The 23,854-nt window shown below is 52.2% G+C and overlaps 1 protein-coding gene across 1 annotated transcript in view; it reads right to left on the reverse strand.

The window, feature by feature from the left end:
• NOL6 (nucleolar protein 6) overlaps positions 1-23,797 on the reverse strand; it is a gene marked incomplete at its 5' end in the record, with an annotated part of 32,430 nt that extends 8,633 nt beyond the window's left edge. The window contains 22 exons of the mRNA XM_026040128.1: positions 7,669-7,758; positions 7,912-8,036; positions 10,778-10,875; positions 12,187-12,339; positions 12,803-12,966; positions 13,196-13,350; positions 13,577-13,694; positions 14,336-14,476; positions 15,612-15,687; positions 16,443-16,591; positions 17,119-17,241; positions 17,660-17,837; positions 18,309-18,424; positions 19,470-19,571; positions 19,753-19,811; positions 20,243-20,363; positions 20,764-20,927; positions 21,067-21,201; positions 21,981-22,149; positions 22,731-22,910; positions 23,198-23,314; positions 23,663-23,797. Coding sequence (XP_025895913.1) covers positions 7,669-7,758; positions 7,912-8,036; positions 10,778-10,875; positions 12,187-12,339; positions 12,803-12,966; positions 13,196-13,350; positions 13,577-13,694; positions 14,336-14,476; positions 15,612-15,687; positions 16,443-16,591; positions 17,119-17,241; positions 17,660-17,837; positions 18,309-18,424; positions 19,470-19,571; positions 19,753-19,811; positions 20,243-20,363; positions 20,764-20,927; positions 21,067-21,201; positions 21,981-22,149; positions 22,731-22,910; positions 23,198-23,314; positions 23,663-23,797 — 2,868 coding nt within the window. The remainder of the gene's footprint in view (positions 1-7,668; positions 7,759-7,911; positions 8,037-10,777; positions 10,876-12,186; positions 12,340-12,802; positions 12,967-13,195; positions 13,351-13,576; positions 13,695-14,335; positions 14,477-15,611; positions 15,688-16,442; positions 16,592-17,118; positions 17,242-17,659; positions 17,838-18,308; positions 18,425-19,469; positions 19,572-19,752; positions 19,812-20,242; positions 20,364-20,763; positions 20,928-21,066; positions 21,202-21,980; positions 22,150-22,730; positions 22,911-23,197; positions 23,315-23,662) is intronic.
• Between the last annotated feature and the right edge of the window lie 57 nt (positions 23,798-23,854).

The following is a 23,854-nucleotide window of genomic DNA, read 5'->3' on the forward strand; positions in this document are numbered from 1 at the left end:
CCAGTTCTGCATCCACATGAGAAGCAGTACATCCCCAGCAACCCAAATGCAAGGAAAACCAAAACCTGGAGATCCCCTTGGCATATTTGTTCAGATGCATCATGAGAAGAGGCATCTCCAAATGGCATTTGAAAGGTTTTTCTCTCCTCCAAGCCCCATGTTCTACTTACAAACAGATTAGCAGCCCTGGAAACAGTGCCCTGTGTTTATCCTCAAGAAATGCCACAGTYCTGGGACGACAACGGTACGAGCTGGAGGACACACTTGGGATAAGAAAGAATCCTGCTGCAATGCCCAAGAGGAAGAAACGAGGGAAGGAAGAACTAGGAGGCCAGGCTCAAAGGGTGGGAGGCCAGTATGGAAAAGCAATAGCTCATTTCACTAGCAAGAGCCTCCCAGCTCACCTCCCAGTTTGAGTTCTGGTCTTGGAGTCCTGCTGTAAGCACAACTAGGTATTTCCACCAGTACAGTCAAGTTCTCCTCTTCCACATACCAGAGCTCACCTAGAGCATCCTCCAGCCCTGCCAGCAGACCCCAAGGCAACCCAAGGTGCTGCAACACTTCTGCTTACATAAACATCCTTCTCAAAGTCCTAAGCAAAGCTCAAAACTGGGGTAGTTCAGGTCAGCTCTAGCACAAAGCACCTCCAGCCTGAACGAAACTGGACAGAGTCACGACACAAACTCARGTTTGTATCTCAGAGGTTGCAGTGACACCTCTTCTGAGCTTCGGGGTTCCTTTTTCTTCAAGTTATTAACCCAAAGACACCTGACAAGCACTGGGTAGCTGGGGCCAGCATGCACCAACAGAGTGTTTCTCTGAGACCATTTCTAAAGCCAATTCTTGGCCAAAGCCAGTATTTGAGTGAACAGCACTTCAGTGTGGAAAGTCACCAACAAAGCAGCACCACTTTGCTCTTACCCACTCAGCAACACTAGGTAATGGCTACTGGAGCAAACCTGCTATTTCAAGTCTGTTTCCATTGCCTAAGCACAGATGCCCAAGCACCTAAAAGGTGCATTTGTCATATCTCACTACAGCCTTTCAGGACCTCTCAGCTTCAGTCATGGAAGTTACTACTCGCAACTACCCTCTGAGCTTATTTTCCATTAAATGCAAACAATTTCACCATTTCTTCTGTTACATGGAACACGTGTCAAGTGTGTCTAGATGTCCCAAGTCTCTTTCAGCAGTGAATGTTTTAACCTAACAAAAAAAAAAAAAAAACCACACTAAGAAAGCAGAAAGGGTTAACAAAAAAAAATCCCTAAGGGTTAAGTACTGCTTTGTTCTTCTGCTCAAACCAAATCAGTGGCTTTCTAAAAAAGCATTACACTGTCCTACCGTTATCTGCACTATGCTAGGTTTGGACAGGAGCACACAGGCCAAGTTCACAGGAGACAAAACAGTCTCTCGGAGACACTGTTTGCTCTGGCCAGGGACACATGACTGATTCAGCAAAAGAAACATTCCTCAGGTTCTCTCATGCTTTCTCGTGCCCTGGGAAAAATCAGAGAATCAGAGAGCCTTCAGGCAAATAAATTTGCCCTGATTTATAACATTTCATCCCAAGCTGCAATCCAGAGTTGAACTTCCAAGAATAAGGAAGGCCCATCCTTAACTTTCAATACACGCCTGTCCTGGAGGCACCAGCCTTCACTCTCCCACTGTGCCTGCTCTTCATCCAAGGACAACCACATGTGGCCACTGTCCAAATCCTACTAAACACATCCCACGAATTATCACTGGAACACAAGGGTCTTCTTTGGGTTTTGATAGCAAACTCATTTCCTGCTACACACTCTATGCCCAGAACCTCAGCTCAACACAGACCACCCAACCCAGGACCACTTTCCTAGGGCAGCAAAAGACCCAGCAGCCACAGAGTATCTGCAAAGCAGCTGAAAGGACCGTGAATCCCTCCACGGACAATGACATCTCCGACTCACAGAAGATGGGCTGCATCTTGTTTATTCTCAGCAGTTTATGTCTTAAGATTCAGAATTAAAACACAGCTGCAGCCAGGAGGGAGAGRGAGGTTGGAGAGATCTGCCTGCACTTCCTGAGGCTTTCTTCCTTACAGCCAAGCCAAGGGGCGAGGGAGGGCAGAAGCTTTGAGGGTTTTGCCATGCAATTCCCTTCCCACAGTCAGTCTGCTGATCACTTCTCAGCCCTGCAGCTTGTAAAAAGAGCAAGACGGAGGAAATCACTGCCGAGGAGGCAGAGGAAGCATCAGAAGGAGTTGAGGAGCTTGCCAGTCATCAGAGTTAGTCAAGAAGTGTCGAGAAACAGGCAGAAAGAGCCAAGCCAAAGAGAAGGGGGGCTCTCAATACCCAATTATTGCAGTTGTCACCCTGTGCTCAGGAGGAGCAGGTCCCATCCACCAGCTAGGACTGTGGCCAAGAGACCACTGCAAGATTCCTCCCCCAAACCAGCAGCACAGAGGCCAAAGGGATGACACAGCCAAAGATGGACATTCACGGGRCTGAACGTGTCACTCCACTTCCCTGTCAATGCTCAGGCTGACTTCTGGGGTTAAAACTGACCATTCTTGTACATGGAACAAGAAGTGAGGAAACACAGCAAGGGAGAATTACAAAGTCTTTGCTATTAMCTGCATCCAAATGCAAACCGACTGCAGCAGCCGTGCATTTCACCCCAGCATGGCTAACATCACAGGCCCAGACACAGAGCAGGCAGACAGGCTGACAGCTCCTCCTGGGTGGACATTCCTCCCACCAGCCAGCAAGGACTGACCTAATGCCAACTTTGGGGCTGTCTACTGTTAAAAATACGCCTCCAGGAAAGGCAGTGCTGAGCCATGGACAGGCTGCGCTTACATTCCCCAAAAGCAGCCTCTTGTTGACCTCCCTTCCACGTTTTGCAAGGTCCAGGGCAGACAGAGGAAACCCATCAAGCAGCTAACACAGAAGCAGCAAAACCCTAAAGCTTCTTCACGGAGACTCCTCGGGGAGCCCACAGATGCTCAAGTGGCAGGGAGCCACCCTTGCAGCTTTGCAGGAGCTCGTTACAGCCCTGGCTAAACTTAGATCCAGAAAGACGATCCCTCAGGCTTCGTTCGGTTGCAGCAACGCTGCCGTCTTCAGAAACAAGAGTCTGTCACCCCGAGCTGCAAGGCCCAGGCTGCCAACACCAGCACATGCAGCAGCCTGGCAGGTGAAGCAGGCCCCGAGCAGACACCCCAGGCACGAGCACAGCGCCCTGTTCCACAGGTCCCGTGGCTGAATGGAAGCCATGCAGGCAGCTCCGCAAAGCCAGGAGGTCTCGGCCACAATGCAAAAAGCAGCGGGCCGAACAACGCAGGAACAAAAGCCAGGCCCACGTGCTCAAACCAAGGCAGGCCTGGATGCTCAGCCCAGCCCATCCCTCGTGCCGCAGCACTGAGCGGCGCCCAGGGCTCCCTGCRCACCCACAGACTAAAGGTTTCCCACCCAAAAAAAACAGTTAGAGCAACACTTGGGACAACACAGTGCCAGCCCCTTGCTAAATCACTCAAAAGCCAGCTCCAGGCCCCACACAAAATATCTATTTTCCAGGATCTCCCAATTTCCTTGGCACTCAGCCTTAGCCAGGAGCGGTTCCCTGTGATCACTGGCAATCAGGACACCCAGTCCATACCTTATACAGAAGCAAACAGGCCCGAGGCCCAAACTGGACACTAGTCACAGCTGGACAAGGGCCACAGTGGCCTCAGTGGCCTCCTCGTTACCATTATCAGATCGGAAGCACCGCACCGGATAACGATCATTTACCAGATGGGCCTGACCCACCCCCAGCTTCTCCCCTCATCAACTCCCCACATTTTCCACAACACGAGAGTGCTGTAGATAAACCCAGCGTCTAAAGGGCATCAGGAGCCAGCAGGTTCACTTCCTTCRCTAACAAATAATAATTCAAGGAACATGAAGCGACTACCAAGGCTTCCCCCCAAGGGGCTGCTCAGGGACGCCCACCCCTGCTCTGGGAAGAGGCAACGTGATTAGAACTAACCCCCAGGGCCTGCAAAGTGTGTTCCAGGTAAAGGCAGGAGCAGCCAAAAGATGACAATTAGCCGTAAGGCAAATTCCAGAGGACATGGAGAAACAAGTGGGTCCAGGCACATCCTGGCAGAAAGCAGCATGGGGGAGAAAATAAGCCTATAAATACACAGGCTCCCTCCCTGCAATTTCCCCTCTCAGTGTCTGTGGAAAACATCAAGGCTGTAACCTGTCCCTGCAGCATCAATCTGACACCTCTCGGGGGGCTTTTGTCCAAGTGGAACTTCCAGCTTAGGGAGGCTCAACCCCCAGCTTGTCCAGGCTTTCTGTGACAGATTCCCAAGACGGGCACTTGTAGCCAAACGCAGAGCTCACRCTCCTGTCCAGGAGAGAGCTGCACGCAGTGGTGGTAGGAGGGACCTGGAGAAGCCACACAAGCCACCCATAGCTCAACCCAACAGGTCTGCATCAAACAGAGCTGGGACTCCAGCAACAGGGACTCCACAGCCTCCCTGGCCTCCTCAGAACTTCCTGACTTGGGCTCAAAACCAGCCTCCTACACCACTCTTCCCCTGCAAACTCATTGCTACTTGTCCAAAGTGAAAAACAAAGTGGATTTCCTTTTCCTTTCCTTTCCAGACTTCCCTCTCACTTCCCTGCTCTTCCCTGTTGCGGCCAGGGCCCTCCTCACCTAACAGCACCCACAAAGAGGTCTGCAGAGGAGCTAGTCCTGTAGGGTCTCATGGAACCAGGAAAGACTCACCAATGATTTCAGACACCCACTTTGATAAGGAGCCAGTGTGATAGCGCTCCGGGGAGCTAAGGAGGGCAGCTCACATCACGGAGACACCGTGCACTTACTGCTGTCCTCCAACATGTTCTGTGTACTCGTACACAGGCAGGAGGCAGCTCCCAAGCTCGCTCTCCTGCCCCAGCACACTGGCCACCCGCGTGCTCCATCGGCTCTTTGTTGCTCATTTCTTCATCGGCCCTCCTTCCACCACAGCATCAGCCACTCTGCTGCTGCACTGAACCACCCGGAGCAGAGCTGGGCCCACAGTGTTGAACATGAAGATAGGCAGTGCCTCCATGGTTGAAACATCGCTCTCCAGGCTGCTAGGGAACTTGTTTTGAGCATGGTCCAAGGTGCAACAAGAGGTGACATATTCTAAAGGGAAGTCTTAGAAATCCTTTGCAAAAGCCTATTTCTGCTTATTAAATTGCATCTCTGCAAGGACACCCTAAGGTCTCCCTTCTCTACGAGACAGGAGCACAAAGAGATATCACCTCCATCTAGCTTCCCAGCTGCTGTTTCAGGTGGAGCAACAYTGATAGCCGTGGTTCCTGCCAACACAACTTTCCAAAAGGCCTCTCAGACCCCGGATGTGAACTCACCTTCTCTGGGACACTTTCAAAGAACAGCTGCTTTCGGAGCTGTTATATTTGAACAACTCAGCCCTGTGCTGGCCACAGGACAACCCAAGTGAGGAGGAGGAAGAGCTGACTACCTCAGACTGCACTAAAGCAGGCAACAAGTCTTTGGCTGGGCACAAATGCAGTGTTATGTATATAAGCAAAGTTAAAACTTTGTTAGGATCATCCCCTCCACAAGTCTGCCCCTGGTCCAGGAAATCTCTACACTACACAAACTCTCTACAGCCCTTTATCCGATACCAATTACCCCACAACAACTACCTTCTCTTACCTCTTGCTCAGCCAAGTGCTGAAGAGAATCACAGTCTCATCTCCCTAATCATCCTTTAACACAACATCCTGGATCCTTTTCAACCAGGACTTTGCTCTGGCGGTGAYGCAGAAAGGAAGAGTACTTACCGGCTATTCTGTCTGTTATCATCTTCCTCTTCCTCCACCCCACAATAGACTCCTGACAGGAGGAGCAGATGTAGCAGTTACGTGGATATGGGAGTGCAGAAACTGGGTGTGCAGGGACCAGGAGCCTATCTCCCTCCATTGGCCAAGAGCTAGGGCAGACTGACAAGGGACTGGTCCAGGAACAACCCTCAGCTTTGAAAGCAGCCAGCTCCACACAGCCTTATCACAAGAAAAAAACACATTCCCTGAGAGCAAAGATTTAACCTGCACCACGAGGACAGGCCCCTTGCTCTCGGCTTTCATCTCTTKATGACAAAGCCCTCACATGTCTCCTCAATTAAGAGGTTCAGTATAACAGCTTACAAGCACCCAAATGCAGCAGCAGCAAAGAGTATGCAGGAGAGAGCAGGATGTAGCACTGAGTTCTGCTAGTGACATACACGAGGATCCCCTCCTTCTTACCACTGGCATCTACCTCCTTTATACAATTCCTGTACTCCTCTAAGGAAAAGGCCAGTTGCAACAGTGCCAGCATTTGGGAGAAGAAACAACCTAAACCCTTCACAGTTCCTGGCTAACAGCCATCACTCCTGATGCTGCTGCCAAGATAAACTGTGCTTGGCATGGCAGCCTTGACACCTCGGAGGTGCCAGCCCTGGAATTCAGCTCTGCTGCACTCCAGGGTGGCTTCCCAGGGCAGCCCCAAGAAAAAACAAGGGCCTTCATGTTATAGATGCTTTGCAAATGCATAAATACTGCCACCTGAAACCATATAGGGTCTGTATAAGTAGACCTGAAAGCAGAAGGCAGCAGTGACTCCAGCAGGGTCACTGGCCTTACCCACAGAAGACAGGCTACAGAGTCACAGCTGAAAGTACCCACATCATAAATCAGAGTAAAACYGCAGAAATGAAGAATCTGGCACATCGAGAGTGCTAGTGAAGCACTAATGTACCAGATCCTAAGAGAGAAATGCATCTGTCCTGTGGACAAAGACAAAAACAGTGCTTCTATCTTATACATGAGGGCACCAATACAAGCCAGAGGTCCTGAAAGACAAAGAAAAACAGATCTCCACATCCCTAGCCTTAACTCAGTTCATGGCAAAGACACAACAATTTGGATTTTACTTCTGCTGAAAGACCCAAATTCAGGCACACAGAGGAGCCTAGAAAGCTAAAGTTACACTGCTCAGCCAAGCAGCTCAAGCACCTTGCACCTTTCCTTAAACAAGTTCAGGTGCAGACCTGCACCCTCCCCAGCTCCTAACCTTTTCCAACCAGACTTAAACATTGTATTCAGCGCCAGTACAAAATACTGCTATCTAGATTTGTCCAGGGCTCTTTCATTCCATAGTTTTCATTGTAGCTCCTTCACCACAAAACATCAAATTGACTTCAGTTCCTTTTCCTACTCATTTAGGATACTTGAACAGTATACTAAATAAATGGTATTCTAAATGCCAGGCCTAAATGCCTCCAGGAAAAGCCCAACAGCAGCATCTGCCATGCAACTTGACTCAGGTTAAGCCAGAAGCAGAACCATACTGCAGGTCCAATGCTGAGATGTGCCCAGTGCTGCACAAAGCTCCAAGACCAGTTTGAAGCCAGGTGGAGCAGTTTCATCACTGCCTGAGGTAGGGAGAGATGGGACTTAAAGGGAAACTGGCTAGCAGCTTGGGAACTCAGGTCATGCAGACACATCTGCACGTGGAGGCAGGACCTGATGGGGCAGTCTCTAGCCCACATCAGGATAGCTAGATGCTCCAGTCCAGTTCCTCTCCCCAGCTCGTTCAGGCAGAGTCCCCACCTCCTTGGGCAGGTGCCAAAAGGATTACCTTCACATCCTGGCTGCTGAGTGGGTCCATGAGCTGCTCCTCCAGGGTCCGGAGGGACTCTGAGGCCAGCACAAGAAGGCGCTGCAGGATCTGAGGGAAGAGAGAGAAGGGGTAAAACTCAGGGCTTTGCAGAGAGAGATGGACATGACTAATGCACAAAGCTGCTGGAGCTCAGTGCTGGGAGCACTGAACTGCCCCAATCTAGTAGCCACTACAGGGCAAGGAGAGCAGATCCCCACTCACCTGTGCTGAKGGTCGCTCTCTGGTCCACATCGAGGTCCACTTGTCTTTGGGGGTGGCAATGAACATGACRGGGAGGCGAGAACGATCAGCCACAAACTTGTTCTTGATCTCGGTGCAGTCGGCGTCTGCAGAGGGCAGGCAGAGGGGTCAGGTGCTCTGTCCCCTCYGCACCCACACCACACAGCCCAACAAAGGGCAGCGTAATGAGCTTTTGTGCTCAGCCATCCTTTCGCCCACACCCTCTGATGTGGCCGACCCCCTGGCAGTCTGGACCACGCTGCTTCCCGCCTCTCTTATCCAAACGGGAAGCAGAGGGAAGCAGCAGCAAGTCCCATAAACTAATCATTAGAGCCCATGATGTGCCCAGCAGGTACCACGAAACAGCAGGGTCTCTATTTGACCCTCAGCCACCTTCATGCCCTGACACATCAGCTCCTTATTCATGTTCACATGCATGGAGGAAAGCGAGGCTTGGGAGCCTGTCCCTGCCAGGCCTGGTCCCAAGAGCCCCTCACAGCAACACGGCCTCTGGGCACTGCTGCTTTTCCCATCTGACAAATCACTCTTGCTAAACAACAGGCAGAGATGGGTGAAGGTGAGACAACATGACAAACTGCAGCAATGCAAACCAGCTACCAGGACCACATGGGAAACACGGATGCCAGGGCAGGAGCGTTTTGGGAATCACGGGGGCAAGAGCAGTTTGGAGCACAAGTGCCCAGCACAACCACCACACACATCACCACCCATCCACCCCGTCCCACAGCGACCAAACGACACTGCCTGGCGCAGAAACACGGCCACAGAGACGAGCACAAGCCCCGAACACCAGGGCWTCAAGGTGGGGGATTCAAGGCTACTGTCCCAGGGCACAACTGGCAAGAGGAAAAGAGGGATTCCCCAAGAAACAGTCTTTTTCCGTAACCACATTAAAGGCTGATGACAGATTCTAGCGACACAAAGGAGCCACGAATGTGTCTTTTAGCTCAGCCCACAGAAGGATGGATGCGTCTCTGACTCTCAACAAAATGCCAATTGAAGACAGACTGGGCCAAAGGCTGCGGGACACTTGAACCCCCTACGTACAAATCTGTACAAACCAGGATGGCTGCCAGCCAAGAAAGGCTCAAAGGTGGCAAACGCAGCAGCACAACCAGCTTTTGCAACAGAGAAGGAAACACCAACGCAAACGTTGGCCTCCTCCCCTCTGGAGTGCGGAGCAGCGCCGAGGGCTGCTGGCAGGGCAGCAGGGAAGGGGCTGGAGCCACCTCGTGCAGCTCACATGGGAAGCTGGAGACAGAAAAACCCCTTGGGGGCCAGTTACTAAATTCACAGAAGCTTCATCCGGCTCAGGAAGTCTCCAAGGTGCAAGGAGCTGCAGGCTGTGAGAGCTGGCGGGAGCACTGCTGTACACTTGCTGTTCCGGCGCTCTTCCTATCTGCCTGTGGGAAATCTTGGAGACAGGATGCCCGGCCACATGGACCTTTGCTCCAAGCTCACACGGGCACAGTACRTAGGGCGCAGAGTGATTCAGGGCACAGTCATCGAGACCGACAGGCTAGGAACTAGTGTTGTTATGAGCTGATGAAAACGTTTGCTTTCCAATTTGTTTTTAAGAGAAAAAAATAGCTTTTCTGTCAAAAGCATTTTCTATTTTTTCATTTTATATAAATATGTACAAAAAAAAAAAGGCTTAAGGATAGAAACATAKCAAATAAAACCTATTCTCTCAAAAAAAAGGAGCTGAGAGAACCCACAGGAACAGCTGCTCCCTCCAGTGCTGCCCACACCACTCACAAGCAGTTTTTACTTTTCTTTATAGATATCTTTACAAGTTTGAGCGTCATTCTTCCCCCACCACCAGAGCTGTGACATGTCTGCAGCACAGTGAACCAGGTCTTTTCTGGTCCCCATGCTATCCAAAACAGATGATCAACAGACACGGCAATCAAGCAACAGCTCAGGATCACATGTTTGCTTGGATGCACAAATATGTTCCGCTGGAAAACAGGGACACATCAGAGACACACTCACCAGGAGATCCACAAAGCCCATGAGATAAAATTTAATAATAATAATAATAATAATAATAATAATAATAATAATAATAATAATAATAATAATAATAATAATAATGCCCCCTCCATGCTCCTGAGCAACTGGATGATCGAAGCCTTTTTTCCCTTCCTGCAGGTTTCTAAGTCAGGCACTGACAGCTAATGCTTGTGCTTCAAGCTGCTCAGCAGGGCTGCAGAAGCAAACACAGGCCCTTATCCTGCTCCCCTTTGGGGCTTGCCCAGCTCACCCTTGGGCTGCATCTCCCTAGGGCAGTTTACAGAGCAGCCTTGGCCAYGTGCTGGGACCCTGCGCTTGTGCACAAGGAGGACCTTCTCACGGAAAACAGTGACACCTGGAGCAAGGAAGAGATGAAGGACAAGGCTACAAGACACAGAAGCAAAGGGATGGGCCAGGAGGAGCCAGGGCAAGGCCTAAAAGGCTGGCCACAAAGGAGCAGAGGGCTTCAAAGACACCGTGTAGTTCAACACAACCCACGCTCACAAGAAGAGATTTCAGTAATACCACAAAATAACATAAAACTGTCAACAAGATCAGCTCTTCAAAAGCAGGTATGAGGAAAAAAACAAACAAGAAGCACAACCAAACAAACCCTGAAGCCAAGTTAAACAGGGTAGGAGAATAAGGGCGTGGAAATTCTCCTTGCCCCAGGCTGAAGCTGTGACATTAAATTGTATCCAAGACCCCCAGAGCCACACGCTGAGCCAGGAGGGCCCTAGACCTTCATGCCACAGCTCCCCTGCAGCTGTGGCCAGGGCTACCTGGCAGAGCCCGTGTGCTGCCAGCTCACCTGTGAGGCCTGTGTTCAGGTTGACAATGAGAGGGCTGTTTTTCCAGTCAAAGGTTGCCAGGAAGTTGAGGAAACGCAGAAACCCGGCTTGGGGAGAGCTGCAGAGAGAGAAAACACCTTAAACACTGGCATTTGCTGCACTAGCCGATCACCATGGCAGAACAGGGTTTTTTGCATGACCTAGCAATAATAACGAGGCCACAAGCAGCCCCAGAAGAAACGTCCGAGTTAAGAAAGCAATCCAGAAGGAGCTAGAGACGTTTTGCTTTCTCTGGGTCCCTGAGTATACTGCGAAATCCCTTCCCCTAGGTCCTTCCTTCCCAGGTTAAAGCGAGGGGAAAAAAAAGCAGAAAAGCTCAAGAGACTGAAACTCTTCCCCAGTCTCCTGYAGTTCTCCCAAAGAGACACTCAGACTAGCGGTAGCACAAGGGGGAACCAGAGACAGAACTGCTCCTGTCCTCAGTGTGGCTCTCACACAGGACCACAAGCTCTCATTTTACCTCTGCTTTCCTCTGTGAAACAAGACAGCTGGAAAGATGGGGCTCCCACTAGCAGATTATTCCAGGAGATAGGAGAGCTTTCCAGGCAGTAGCCAGTTACTACACTACCATTATTTCTGGGAAGGAAACCAGATCTCTAGAGCATAAACATAGCCTTTATTTTAGTCCCTTTGGGCTGTATTCAGTCCACCTGCCAGAGGCTGCAAGCAATTGGCCCCAAGGAGATATTTCCCAACACTCTGCTCTGTTTAACTTTCAATGGCTGGCCTTCTAACCTTCCCCTGGGAGGATTTCCAGGATAAACGGAGGCTGCAGCAGCCAGCATAACTGTAACATCACTCTCGGGGAACCCAGGAGTGTCAGTGTGCAGCCAACCAACAGGCACCCACCATCTCTACTCTTTCCAGCTGTTCCCTACAGGTCAAGGATTCCCATTAGTCTTCAGAGAGGCACAAGACGCCCCTAGCAGTCGATCCTGCCCCATGGCAGAGGAAGACCAGACCCTTGCATACACATCTGGAAAGAGGCATCCTAGACCACTGAGGCACTGCCTGCACTCAGAGGTCATGAGGACACTGGCTGTCATCCTCATCAGGTGAGCACATGGCCATCACTGCAGCTGGCAGCCTGCTGCTTTGCCCCACTTACTCTCACAGCACTTGGGGCAAGGGCTACAGGTGGCCTAGCAGCACCCACCATCTCTGCCTTCTCCAACCAGCTGCATCCAGCAGAGCTTGGACAGCTTTCTGGAAATCCAGAGTCCTACCACTTTGGCATGCCAGTGGATGGATCAGCCCTCACAGCAGCTCCTGCCCTGGTAGCATCCTCACTCCTTCATCCTAACTCCAGGCTGAGTAGGAAAAAAAGCAGTTAAACCCCATTCAACCAACCTGGGCTTTCCATCCTCACCTGGGTGGAGTGAAGGGGGCTGGCTGGAGGAAAAGATACGCCACGAGGAGGTCCATGCACTCCTCAGGGACGTGGTCACTCAGGAGCTGCGCGCTGACCCAGCGCTTGGCCATTCGGCAGGTGCTGCCAAAAGCAGGATGCTGCTGCTGGAGCCTGTGAGGAAGAGAGAGGAAAGCAACCATGACTGTCCATCTGAGATGTCCTAGGACCCAAACTGCCCCTGGGGCATTCAMCAGAGAAGCGAAGCAAATGTCTGCCAGGGACAGAGGTTCCACATCACAAGCCCAAGGCTCTCTTCGTGGTTGTTTYGTTTTTGGCAGTACAAAAACATAACACTCCCTGTAACTGCTGCCRATTGGTACTTGTCTCCTCATATCAGTGATTACTGATCTGACAAATGGGACAACCAGCTCTCCCTTACTCACATCTGTCCCCCTTCACACCCCCTTTACCCTCCTTAGAAGTCCTCCAGGATAACAAGGACTGAGGGACCTCTTCCCTTTCTATGGTGAACTCTACAGCACCTCCCTCCATCACCCAAAGGCACCTCCATACCAGCTCCCAGTCACCAGACATATCCCAAGCTCAAGCATTCCCACCACCCTGTCTTGCCTACCCATGCAGGGAGCTGGTTAGAAAAGGCAGGTGCAAGGTCTCCAGCTCCAGCTGCTGAGACTCCTCAGTGTCCTGGTACTTCAGCATCCCTTCTGGAGTGACTACTTCCTTCAAGATTAGAGGCTCTCGATGGTAGGCCACTTGCAGGCGGAACACATAGCCATCCTGAGACAGGGGCAGAAGGTGGAATCAGGYTTGACAGCAATACATACAACCCCAGGCACAGACACAGCACTATCCTGGTCTCAGCACCAAATATTCCCACCTTCTTTACCAGACCCAGTCCCCAAACCCCACTCTTATCCAGCACAGGCAACAARCACCCATAACCACCCCTACACTCCTCTTCAGTAAGAGGGAATCATCGTTCCAGGAGGCCCCCGCCGCTCCCTACCTTGTACACATCAGTGTGGGTGACTGCAGGTCTGCAGATCAAACTGTGCTGCTGCTGGAGCAGCTCTGCCAGCTGGAGGTGGAAAGCTGCCTTTATTCGCTTGATGGCTTCTTTGTCCTGTGGCCACCGGCCACTGCCTTCCATGTGGCACACGACTGAGGGCAAAGGGACAATAGGAGCCCCGTGAACTCCAAGGAGACACAAGGTGTTAAGAGGGTATTGCAGGGGGAGCCAGGGTTCTGGTCCCAAGTGAGACACACACACACATACACATACACACACACACACACACACACACACAGCAGTAACCGAGTTAGTGTTGCCTCCTCCTCCTGTTTGCTTCCAGACAATCATCTTCTGCTCACATCTCTCCCCACTTACCTTTCAAAGGGGATATGTAGGCTGGACAGGGCCTGTCCTCCGAGGGAAGCAGCAAGTCTTTGTTCCTGATTCTGTTATAGAAGGAATAAATCGGCTTCATGGGAATAGGAGGGAAGACCTGGGAGAGAACATCAGCAAGGGACTCAGAGCAAGGAATGCAGCAAAGCACAGCCCACTCCCGCCAGCCTCCCACCACAGCCAGGCYGCCCACCACACAAGGCTTGAGCAGCCTTTGCAGGGACGGGACGGCATAAAAGAGGCACCGCAGCACTGCCCGGCTCCTCAGGAGCCACAAAGGCACAGACCAGTTCTACGAGCCCCTGCTCCCTGAGACTCACAGAATGGTTGAGGCTGGAAGAGACCTCTAGAGATCATCTAGTCCAACTCCCTGCTCCAGCAGGGACMCCCAGAGCATGGGGCACAGGGCGGCATCCAGACGGGTTTGGAGACCTCCAGAAGAGGAGACTCCACAACCTCCCTTGGGCAGCCTGTGCCAGGGCTCTGGCACCCTCACAGGAAGGAAGCTTCCCCTCACATGGAGAGGGAACTGCCTGTGTTTCAACTTATACCCATTGCCCCTTGTCCTATCACTGGCCACCACTGAGAAGAGCTTGCTCCCTTCCTCCCTACATCCCTCTTCAGGTACGTATACGTGTTAATCATATCCCCTCTCGGCCTTCTCTCTCACTCAGACTCAGCAGGGCCAGGGCCTCCGCTCAGCCCTTGCTTGCACGGCAGGCAGCACCGAGGAGCACTCACGTCCGTGTACCGCAGGGCCGGGTGAACGCCCTGCACAGCCRTCACCGTCAGCGGGAGCCCCTCCAGGTTCCAGATCTTGCGGCTCAGGTCGTCATAGGAGCAGATGACGCTGACCATGGCCTCCTCACCGGTCCCCGACACCTGCAGACAYCAGAGAGCCTCTCAGTTTCCATCTCCCAGCCTTGGGGACATGAACACAAGGGCTGATCTTGCCTCATTCTCTGCCTAGAGAGGCAACTGAGCACCAAGGGGACACAACTGCCAGCCCAGAGAGCAGCTTTTTGCAAGCACACCCAGCAAGGTGGAGAGATGAAGGAAGGAGGGAAGCAAGGAGCAAATGGATTTCTGGTTGCACAGCAGGAACAGGCAAGCCAGTGGCTGCTCATCAATTGGCAAGCAAGATGAGTTCCTGTAAAAAACACTACGACAACATGAGGAACTGTGTGGCCACTGCTCTCCCCYATAAAGAGAGAAGCTAAGAGTGACCTGGAAGGCAGGAAGAGACCATGCATTGGCTACAGCAAGATCTCCAGAGCTGCTTCCCTTCTGCAAACTGATACCACCAGAAGCATCAGTTAAAAGGAAAATGCTCAGACTATGGTCTTAACCATGGCAGAGCTGTGAAGAACAGCAAAAAAATACAATAAGGAAGGACAGGATACATTCAGAGCATCTCAAGAGCCCTGGAGAGGGCWTTTAAGACGCACAGGAAGGAGGATTTCTGTTGTTCTGCTGGTTGCCCACCCCAAAGTACATCAGAGAAGACTAAATGAGGAATATGAGGAATAAGGGCAGGCACTGACTGCTCAGATGCAGCTGAAACAGGCTACATAACATTCAACCAGGCTGCATTTCACAGCAGACCAGCAGCACCCTCTGCAGGCTGTGCTGGGAGTGACAAAACCCAAATCCATGAGCCATTTCCCACCTCTAGAGYTCATCTTCTCTCCTCCATCCCATCCCTTGTCCACTGTGGGCTTCCCTGGACTGTTTGCACAGAAGCAACAGCCACTGCAGGAGCGTGGTCAGACACCCCTGCCCACAAGTGCAAGTTTCTCCTTTTTTCCCCTCAAGGACTGGTAGAGTCTTCTCTACCTTCTCAAGTCTGCAAAAAGCATCCCCCTCATCATGGGATTTACTGGCTCTGCCCACTGCAGACCAACCTGCACAGACAACTCAGAACCACAAATCAAAAATTACTTTCCTAAAGCTCTTCCCATACTTTCCCTCCCTGAGAAACCTACAGCCCAATCTGGAATTGGGGAAGCAACTGTACCTCTTTTCCAGTCTTGACCACAGACTCCAACAGGCCTCCTGTGTAACAGATAGAGGATTCGGGAATGCCCGCATGGCTACAGGAAGAAAGACAAGGGAGCATTAGAGGTAAGACACATCACTCCAAGCATCCTGATGGTGCAAGAGCCTGTCTAAGCCCAATGAAAGTCTTCCTATATGGAAAAGTCACAGTGAGAACACCAAGAGCTTTGTGCATTTCTCTCATGCCCAGACTACCTACTCAAAGCAACACAGCAGCTCTTAGGGCTACGCAGGATTCAYAGCCAAACCTGCCAACATGCAGCCCCTCTTCCCAGGATCTCTCCTCAAGTGGGGATAAAAAGACCCACACAACCTCCTCATTCTTTGTAAGAGGGTCTCCATTTTGGCAGTAGGTCTCAACCACTACAGGAAGATTTTCCAACGTTCTAGGTAGACCCAACCTTGTGGTTCATTCACTACAGGGTCTCACAGGATTTCATGTCGGACATGGATCTACATGGTCTGCGTGGCTTTTCTTCTCAGCCCTGCCATCAGTGAGTGTCTCAACATCCACGTGTCAAGGCAGAACCACTCCCCTTCTTGCCTTTAGCAGTTCCACAATGTCACAATATCATATGGCTGCCCACACTACACTCACTTGGGAAACAGTTAGGAGTATCGAGACCACAAAGCTGAAACGACCCACAGAGTCCCCCAAAACCTGGATCTGACAACTGTTACTCCAAGGGCACTACAGATTCAGCACAAGACATGAGGAACAGCAGTGACCCCACAGAACGATAGGTCTCCCAGTGACAGCTGCCATTTGGTCATATCCAAAGGTACTTACAGCCACAGGAGGTGCCTGACAATTTGCTCAGGAATGAGGCGTTTCTGGCACACTGTGTTTGCCTCCCACACCACTGCCTCACAGATGGTCCCATCCTGGAACCGCCTCAGCTCAGACTTCTCCCCCCAGAAGGTCCGGAAGTCCTGGGCCTGCAGAGAGAAACATGGATGGTGCCAGAGCCACGGGTGACAGCTCGGGTCAGCCGAAACGCTCCTGTGACTGCTGGCCACCCCAAGAGCCACCTGCAAGCACAGCACAGGGCCAGTTTCACTTCCACTCCCCAGTCCAGGTTCTGCCTGGCTCAGTTAAAAAGAGAGGAACAGAGGCTCATTCCCACTAAGATTTCAAATGCAGTAAGGAGGAGCTTGGATTTGGGGTCTCCCACTGCTTCCATCTCATCCCCTCCCACTCATGCCTGCTTGGCAAACTATCTCCCCAGCCAGACCCCATGCTTGGGGACCCTCCTCTAACCCTCCTCACCTCAGCAGGATGTCTCAGGGACACCAGCAGCCTGCTTGCTGCCACCTGCTCACACTGCTGTTGCTCTTTGGTCCCAAGCAGTTCATCCACAGCAGACATCCAATACTGAGCATGCCAGGATGTGCTGCTGAGCATTCCCAAACTGCATGAATTTTTCCCCAACCATCCCCTCTTGGATTCGGAAGTCTCTCCTTACCTCAGGACGATCAGCCTCTGGCCCCTTCTCCAATGCACTAGCAGCAAACTCCGGGACAAACAGCAGCCCAAACGTCAGTGGCCCAATGTCTTTGTGTTTTGGGGGCTCAGCGTCAATACACCACTAAACAGAAACAGAATACAAAGCACAAGGAGAGCTGACTGGCTGGAGCGGCATCTGCCAGGAYATCAGATCACAAGATGAAACACCCACTACCTAGGACATACTCTGTGGTGCCCAGATGGGTACACACACGGAAGTCCTCAATTCTCCTCAGTGAGAAAGCCAGTTGCCTTCACCCTGCCCCAATGCCAGCAATGGACTTCTGCCCAAACCAAGTTTTCCTGGCTGCACCCAGCACCCTGGTCAAAGTGCCCCAGCCTCAGATCCTGCAAGTGCCTCCCATAGAGGGGGAGGCTCCTTCCACCCTGCATTGACCCAAGAATCCCTTCCTAACCGAACAGTGCTGCAAGGAACACCCCAAATCCCAAGCACMGCAGAGGATACAACATCAAGCAGGGTCCCTGCTCAGCTGTGTTACCTCAGGGGTCTGGGGCAAGGCGTGAGCCACGAGCAGTGCTCGCCCAGCCAGCCCGYGCGACAGCAGCGACACAACGAACGGAAGGGCTGCAGCCACGTAGTTCCCACCTCGATCCATCAGCTCATTCAGCAGCTGCATCTTCTTGCAAGCGCTTTGCAGCTTGGAGACATGTTTCAGGCTAGAGAAGGAGAGCAGCCAATCAYACACCTGCCTCCCCAGCCAAATTCCTCCTCAGAAAGATCCTAGAGGATGGATGAAGGGAGAAACAGAGGGTCCCTGGCCCAGGATGGGGRCTATGAAAAGAAGCAAAGTGCCTTACACCACTATGAGGCCAGGATCCCCAGCTCTCTCAGGACATACCATGGGAAATGCTGGGTTTTCTTGGTTGTTTGTTTTTTTTTTAAATCGGGGGGACTGTCACCATTCACCACAGGTGACAGCACTGGCAAAGCTCCCCTCCTCCTGAGGGGATGTCTRGGCAGTAAAAATGCAAGTGCTACAGGCAAGAGGCAGCAGTGTCTGCTGCAGAGCTACCAGGGCCATTTCAAACAAGGGAGGTCCAATATCCATCCTGGTCTGAAATCAGGAAGAGCCCATTCCTTTCTGAACAGACTTGCTCGACACTCCCCACCAGCACAAAGACACTCACTGGAAGATGTGGTCAAAGGCTCTAAGCATGGGCTTTGCAGTCATGAGCACCACCTGGAAGCCATCCACAGTGCTGTCATCCAGAATCTCCATGGAGCACTTGGCTTCAAATTGGACCTAAGCAAGGTGAAAACAAAGAGCAGAAGCATGAATGGGATGGAAGAGGTGGAGAGCAGCTCCTTCCAGGAGCAGACACCAACAGTCCCCAGGCAACCACTACCACCCCAGGTCCATGGTCACCAGCAGACACCAATCCTTGGCAGCTTCCATTCTTAGCCAAGAATGGAGCCATTAACTGGCAGCACTTGCTGCCAGTTATATGCTCCCCTAGACCCTTCTTGGCATTCCTGCTAAGAGGATAGTTTTTTCTGCTCCAAAACACTTATTTCTATTAAACTGTTGTTTGGCTTTACCCAAAAATATCCACACAGACAAAAACAAATTTCTCTCCATCTTCAGGAAAAGTAAGGTAGCACTAAATCCAAGTCTTGAAATTCTCTTCTAAGCTTCRGAGCTGGAGGTGTTTGTTAAAGGCTTAAAAAGTAGCACAGAGTCGCCTCCCCACATGCAGTACCCTTCTCCATCTGCCTCAGCTCATTTGGGTGATGGAACCAAATTAGGCAGCAGTTTATCCCATCGCCTTCCCTTCCCTCCTGCAGCCCCACTGTACCCTCAGGGTGCTGTCACATGGCTGAGGAGGTTGCTTTCTGCAATGAGGTTTTCTATTATTAAAAACAGGAACAGAGTAAGGTTAAAAAATAAAATAAAATAAAATAAAATAAAATAAAATAAAATAAAATAAAATAAAATAAAATAAAATAAAATAAAATAAAATAAAATAAAATAAAATAAAATAAAAACACAAGGACATTTCCGTTCCAGGAACTGGTGCCCATGGCAGAAGGTAGTGTGCAACCTTGTCACACTATCTCTTTTATCTCAAGATAGAAGACAGAGAGGTGTGTACAAAGTCAGCTTCAGAAGCCAGCCAACAAGGCAGGACTGCATCATCCACATCATGGACACAGCTGTCCCACACAGCTCAACAACTCTTCAACAGAAACTATCAGTCTGTGATCAGAAGAGCCTCATAAGGAAAGCAGAGCACTCCTGTTTGCCCCTGAATCCCCAAACAGCATCTTAGGGTGCCCTCATAACCTACCTGGTGGTATTTGCTGGCAGTCATATCAGCACAGAGGTTCACCAGCCCAGAGGGATCCACAAAAACCACTTCGAACGCCTGGTGGAAGTCATCCAGGGAAGGCTGGAAGAGCAAACACTGTCCTTAGTGCCACAGTGCAACACAGACATCAAGACACCTCCACCCTGAGTCCCTAAACCAATGTCCAGGCTGATGGATGCATCCCTGCCTGGGCAGCCTCGCAGCACCAGCAGTCCAGCTGGCAGCCAAACATGGCACAAATTCTTCATGGAAAGCTGCTTACGAGGGAGGCATCCGTGTCCTTCGCTAGGCTGATCCCCGTCACACTCAGGTCTGTGGTGGCTGTGGGCAGAGAGGAAAGAACATGTCACACCATGATCCACATCTCCCCCTCAATGAGGGGGGCACATCCACATGCCAGTACCATGTGCTGTGACAACTCCAAACAGAGCTGAAACACGATGCTGGCCTCTACCCTGGGCGGTGGTGTCACTGAGCCATTCCACCCACCCCTTCTCTGCTCTTTCTTCTCCTGTCCTTATCAAACAGAGGGCCCCTCTGCCCCACCAACAGACGGATAAAACCAGTGATTCTCTTTCCCCTGCTCCTCTCTGGCCAGGAGCCCAGCCCACATTTACGATGCAGAGGGATGGAGAAGGCAGCACTGGTCCAGTACCCCGAGGCACCAGGGACTCTAACACCAAATGAATTCTAGGGAGAGGTATCACCCACTGCCATTTGTTGCAAAGACCACCCAGAAGGAAACAACTCACCTAGGAACTGCAGAACATTCCTCAGCACCTGGTATCCACTCATCATCTTAATGATCTTGCGTTTCATCAGCAGATAGGCAACCAGCATAGAGGCCAAGAAGCCACTGAAGCAGCCCAAGCCCTGCAAAAGCAGAGAGCTGGGTGAGGGAATGCTCAGCAAGGCACTGCAAGCCCCAGTGCTCACTCCACACAGCTGCTCCCAGCCACTGTCATCACCAGCAGGGCAGTCCCAAAGCCCCATCCCACTCAGAAAGAGGTACAGGCACGTTCTTATTCAAGAAGCAGGACACATGTTCCTTTGGGGAACAGACGAGTTCCCCAACAAACTGCATCAGTGCTGAAATCTCAAAGCAGCACAAATGTCCAGTTCACACAGACCCACTGCAGTTTGCAGGACAAAACAGAGCTCCTTAAAGCTACCTCAGCTCTTATGAGAGTCCGAGCTAACCACACAACCCACAAGAGCCAAACTATCATCTTTCCATCCTAACGATGGCCAAGGCCTGTCCCATGTAACTCACCTTGCTGAGCTGCCGCTGGTGCAGCCACACTTTGAGAAGAGCCAGCCCGTCCTTCATGCCCGGGAAGTCAGTGGCCACGCTGGACAAGAAATGCAGGTGGGAGAGCAGCACCGTGTCACAGAGGATGGAGTTGTTGTAGTGAGGGGTTGGAGGCTCCGGGGCTCCTGGGAGAGGGTAAGACAACATGTTGGATCCCAGCACAAACCTCCTATTCGCTAAAAAACAGACTCAGCAAACCCAGCTCCCTGCACCTGCTGCAGGCATCAGCACAGCCAGGCAGCCTCATGCTCCCTTGGATCCCACCTTCCTTGGAGGTGCTCTGCTCCATGAACCAGGCCGTCCGAACGTTGTTCTTGCTGGGATAGAAGCGGCTTGGCTTGAAGAAACCCGGGGCAGGACAGGCATGAAGCCGAACGGTGACCAGCTTCTCATCTTTGCCTTTAAGCACCGGGGACAGAAGTACAGGAGGAAGAGATGTCAAAGATCCAGACTGTGACTATTGAAGAAGATGGGCAACATYCCCATCTCAGGAAAAAAAGAGAGAGAAAGCTCCTTCCCAGCTACTCTCAGCAATGGCAGAAATCATCTCAGAGCAGAGAGTGACCAGAACAGAACTGAAAATAAACCAGAGCTCACACTGCTCCTGTCCCTACTCCTGTCCTCCTCCATCCCTGCCAGRCTGCCCATTTCCTGACCCCAGGGCTCTCACCTTGGGACCATCCCCACCTCAGTCACCCCACGCCCCATCTCAGACCYAAACCTGCGGTCACCTCAGGTCTGTGGAAATTCAGCAATTCACGTGTCCCTTAGTGTTTCAGGGAAGAGGCAGACTGCACTGCTGCCACGGGAAGGAAAGAGGACAGCAGGGACACAGGGAACAGGGAGAGGCAGTGCTGGACAGAGCAGCATTTCTGAAGGGTCTCATTTACTGAAATCAGACTGAAATACTCCAGTGCCTGAAATACTCCAAAGCCAAACCAGCCAGCAAGGGGATGAGGAGCCAAAATAAAGAGAAGGACCATGTGGATTGCAGGGACAGGAGAAACTGAAGCATCAGAGCTCAAAATTTATCACTGATTGCAACAAAACCCCCAAACTGAGCCCATTCCCCCTCCAAAGCCCTTGTCACACACTCTAAGACTCCCAACTCTCCAGCTAAGATAGGAAACGCTGTCACTGGCTCACAGCCCCCTACCAGAACCAGGCTCAGGTGCTACCTTGCGGCCTCAAGAGCAGGATGGGCTTGAGATGGTTGCTGTTCATGTAGGCAAAGGTCACGCTGCCAAAAAGCTTCTCCTTGGAGAAATGATGGGCGATGTGAGCGAGGTACAGGGCTCTCTTGCGGTGGTAGCGCTGGTTCAGGTTGTCTTTGTCCTGGAAGATTTCCTGGGCAGGAGGGAAATGTGGATCCCAGGTGAGCTTGGGGCACCACCAGCCTCACAAACACTCCTGTTTCTGACGTGYAGCTGATTCCAGGAGGACAATCCCAAGGAGTGACAGGGCAGCCCGAAGCATCAGCAGGCACTACAAGCCCTGCACACAGAGCTACTCAGCCCAACAGGGCTTCACTCATTACACACCCCTCTATCCATGGGGCAGAGGGAGTCTGGACATCAGGAAGAGGGAGCTCTGCAGGGATAAGAGCCTATGAACATCGACCACCCTTCAACGTGGGGTTCAACGAGCTTGGGAGCAGGGATAGATCATGGCATGGGATAAAGCCAGGTGGCATCCTGGCCTCTCTGGCCACTGGAAAATGTTCAGCTCAGAGAGAGAACAAAACCCTCATAAGGAAAGAAATCAAAGCAGCAGAAAGCTCTGATCCAGCAAGCAGGGCTGCCAGGCTGCAGGTGCAGATGCTGCAGCCTCACTCAGGCATCAAGTGAACGGGACAGAGGTGCAGAGGACAGCAGGGGACAGGGCTCGGAGAGGCGCCAAGCCACTCGAGGGCAGACAGGGCCACTCACCCGCGGCATGGTCACCGCCACGTCCACGTTGATCTCCGGCTTAACGCAGGTGCCCAGCAGGTAGCTCCCCACCACCTTCACCTCGGCCGGCGGCAGGAACCGAAACCTGCCCTTCACGCTGAAGGGCACCTGCAGGAAGGGAACCTTCACTCCCCTGGGCAGCCAGGCCTGGTCTGTGAGCTGGGAACAGGTAAGACACRTGAAAAGCTCTTAGCAACATCAGTAACAACCATGCAGASACCAAGATCMCTCTTCCCACGTAAAGCTCCTTTGGACTGGCAGGAGCCTGGATCCAGCAGTTAGAGATGGGGCAGCCCTCTCCCTCCCCAACTCAAATCAAATTATTATTTCTTCATTCCCTAACAGAGATATTCCACAYGGACTTAAGCCTGTCCAGAGAGCTGGTCACCAGCAGAGCTCGCTCCTTACAGAGGCCCTGCTGCCTCCTGCACCCTTCTGGCACATACATCAGTTTCCGAGGTCTCTGGGACGGAGCTCAACAGGGTATTAATTTCGTGGAGGAAGGCATCAATCCTCTTCTTCTTCGTCTCCTTCAACGTCACCTCCTTCAGAAGCTCTTCAATCTGCAAGGGGACAGGGAAGGCTGAGCGGCAGCGGCGATGCTGGCAGAGCAGCAGGGGAGCGGGACAAGCCCTGAGCTTCCCCACCGGCCCCGCTCYGCGCCGGGAGCGCGGCTGACCCCCGGGAACAGGCACAACGGAGCAGCTGCTCTCCAGGGGAACAGCGCCCAGCCTRGGGGTTCCCGCGGGATGGATAATCCAGCAGGATTGACTCAGAACGTGCCCTTGGGAAGGATCCTTGAGGGGCCGGGCAGCAGCCACGGGAAAACACCGTGCGGGCCCCCGCAACGGCCGGGTGCGAGGGGCCCCGCTGGGCTCCAACATCCCCGTTCCCCCCCGGCGGGGGCTGACCTGCAGGCGGAGCAGGCCGCAGTGGAAGAGATCCTCGGTCTCCTTGAGCCGCTGCAGCTCCTCGCTCGTGGGCGGCCGGTAGAGCTCGGCGCGGCTCAGCCGCACGGGCTGCAGCGGCGCCGCCGCGGGCCGCTTCCTGCCGCCGCGCCGCGCGCCGCCTCCCTGCGGGGAGCAGCGGGGCGCTGGGTCCCG

Source organism: Nothoprocta perdicaria, unplaced genomic scaffold (genome assembly GCF_003342845.1).
Source record: "Nothoprocta perdicaria isolate Ctin4 unplaced genomic scaffold, notPer1 scaffold_10, whole genome shotgun sequence".
Taxonomy (NCBI): Eukaryota; Metazoa; Chordata; class Aves; order Tinamiformes; family Tinamidae; genus Nothoprocta; species Nothoprocta perdicaria.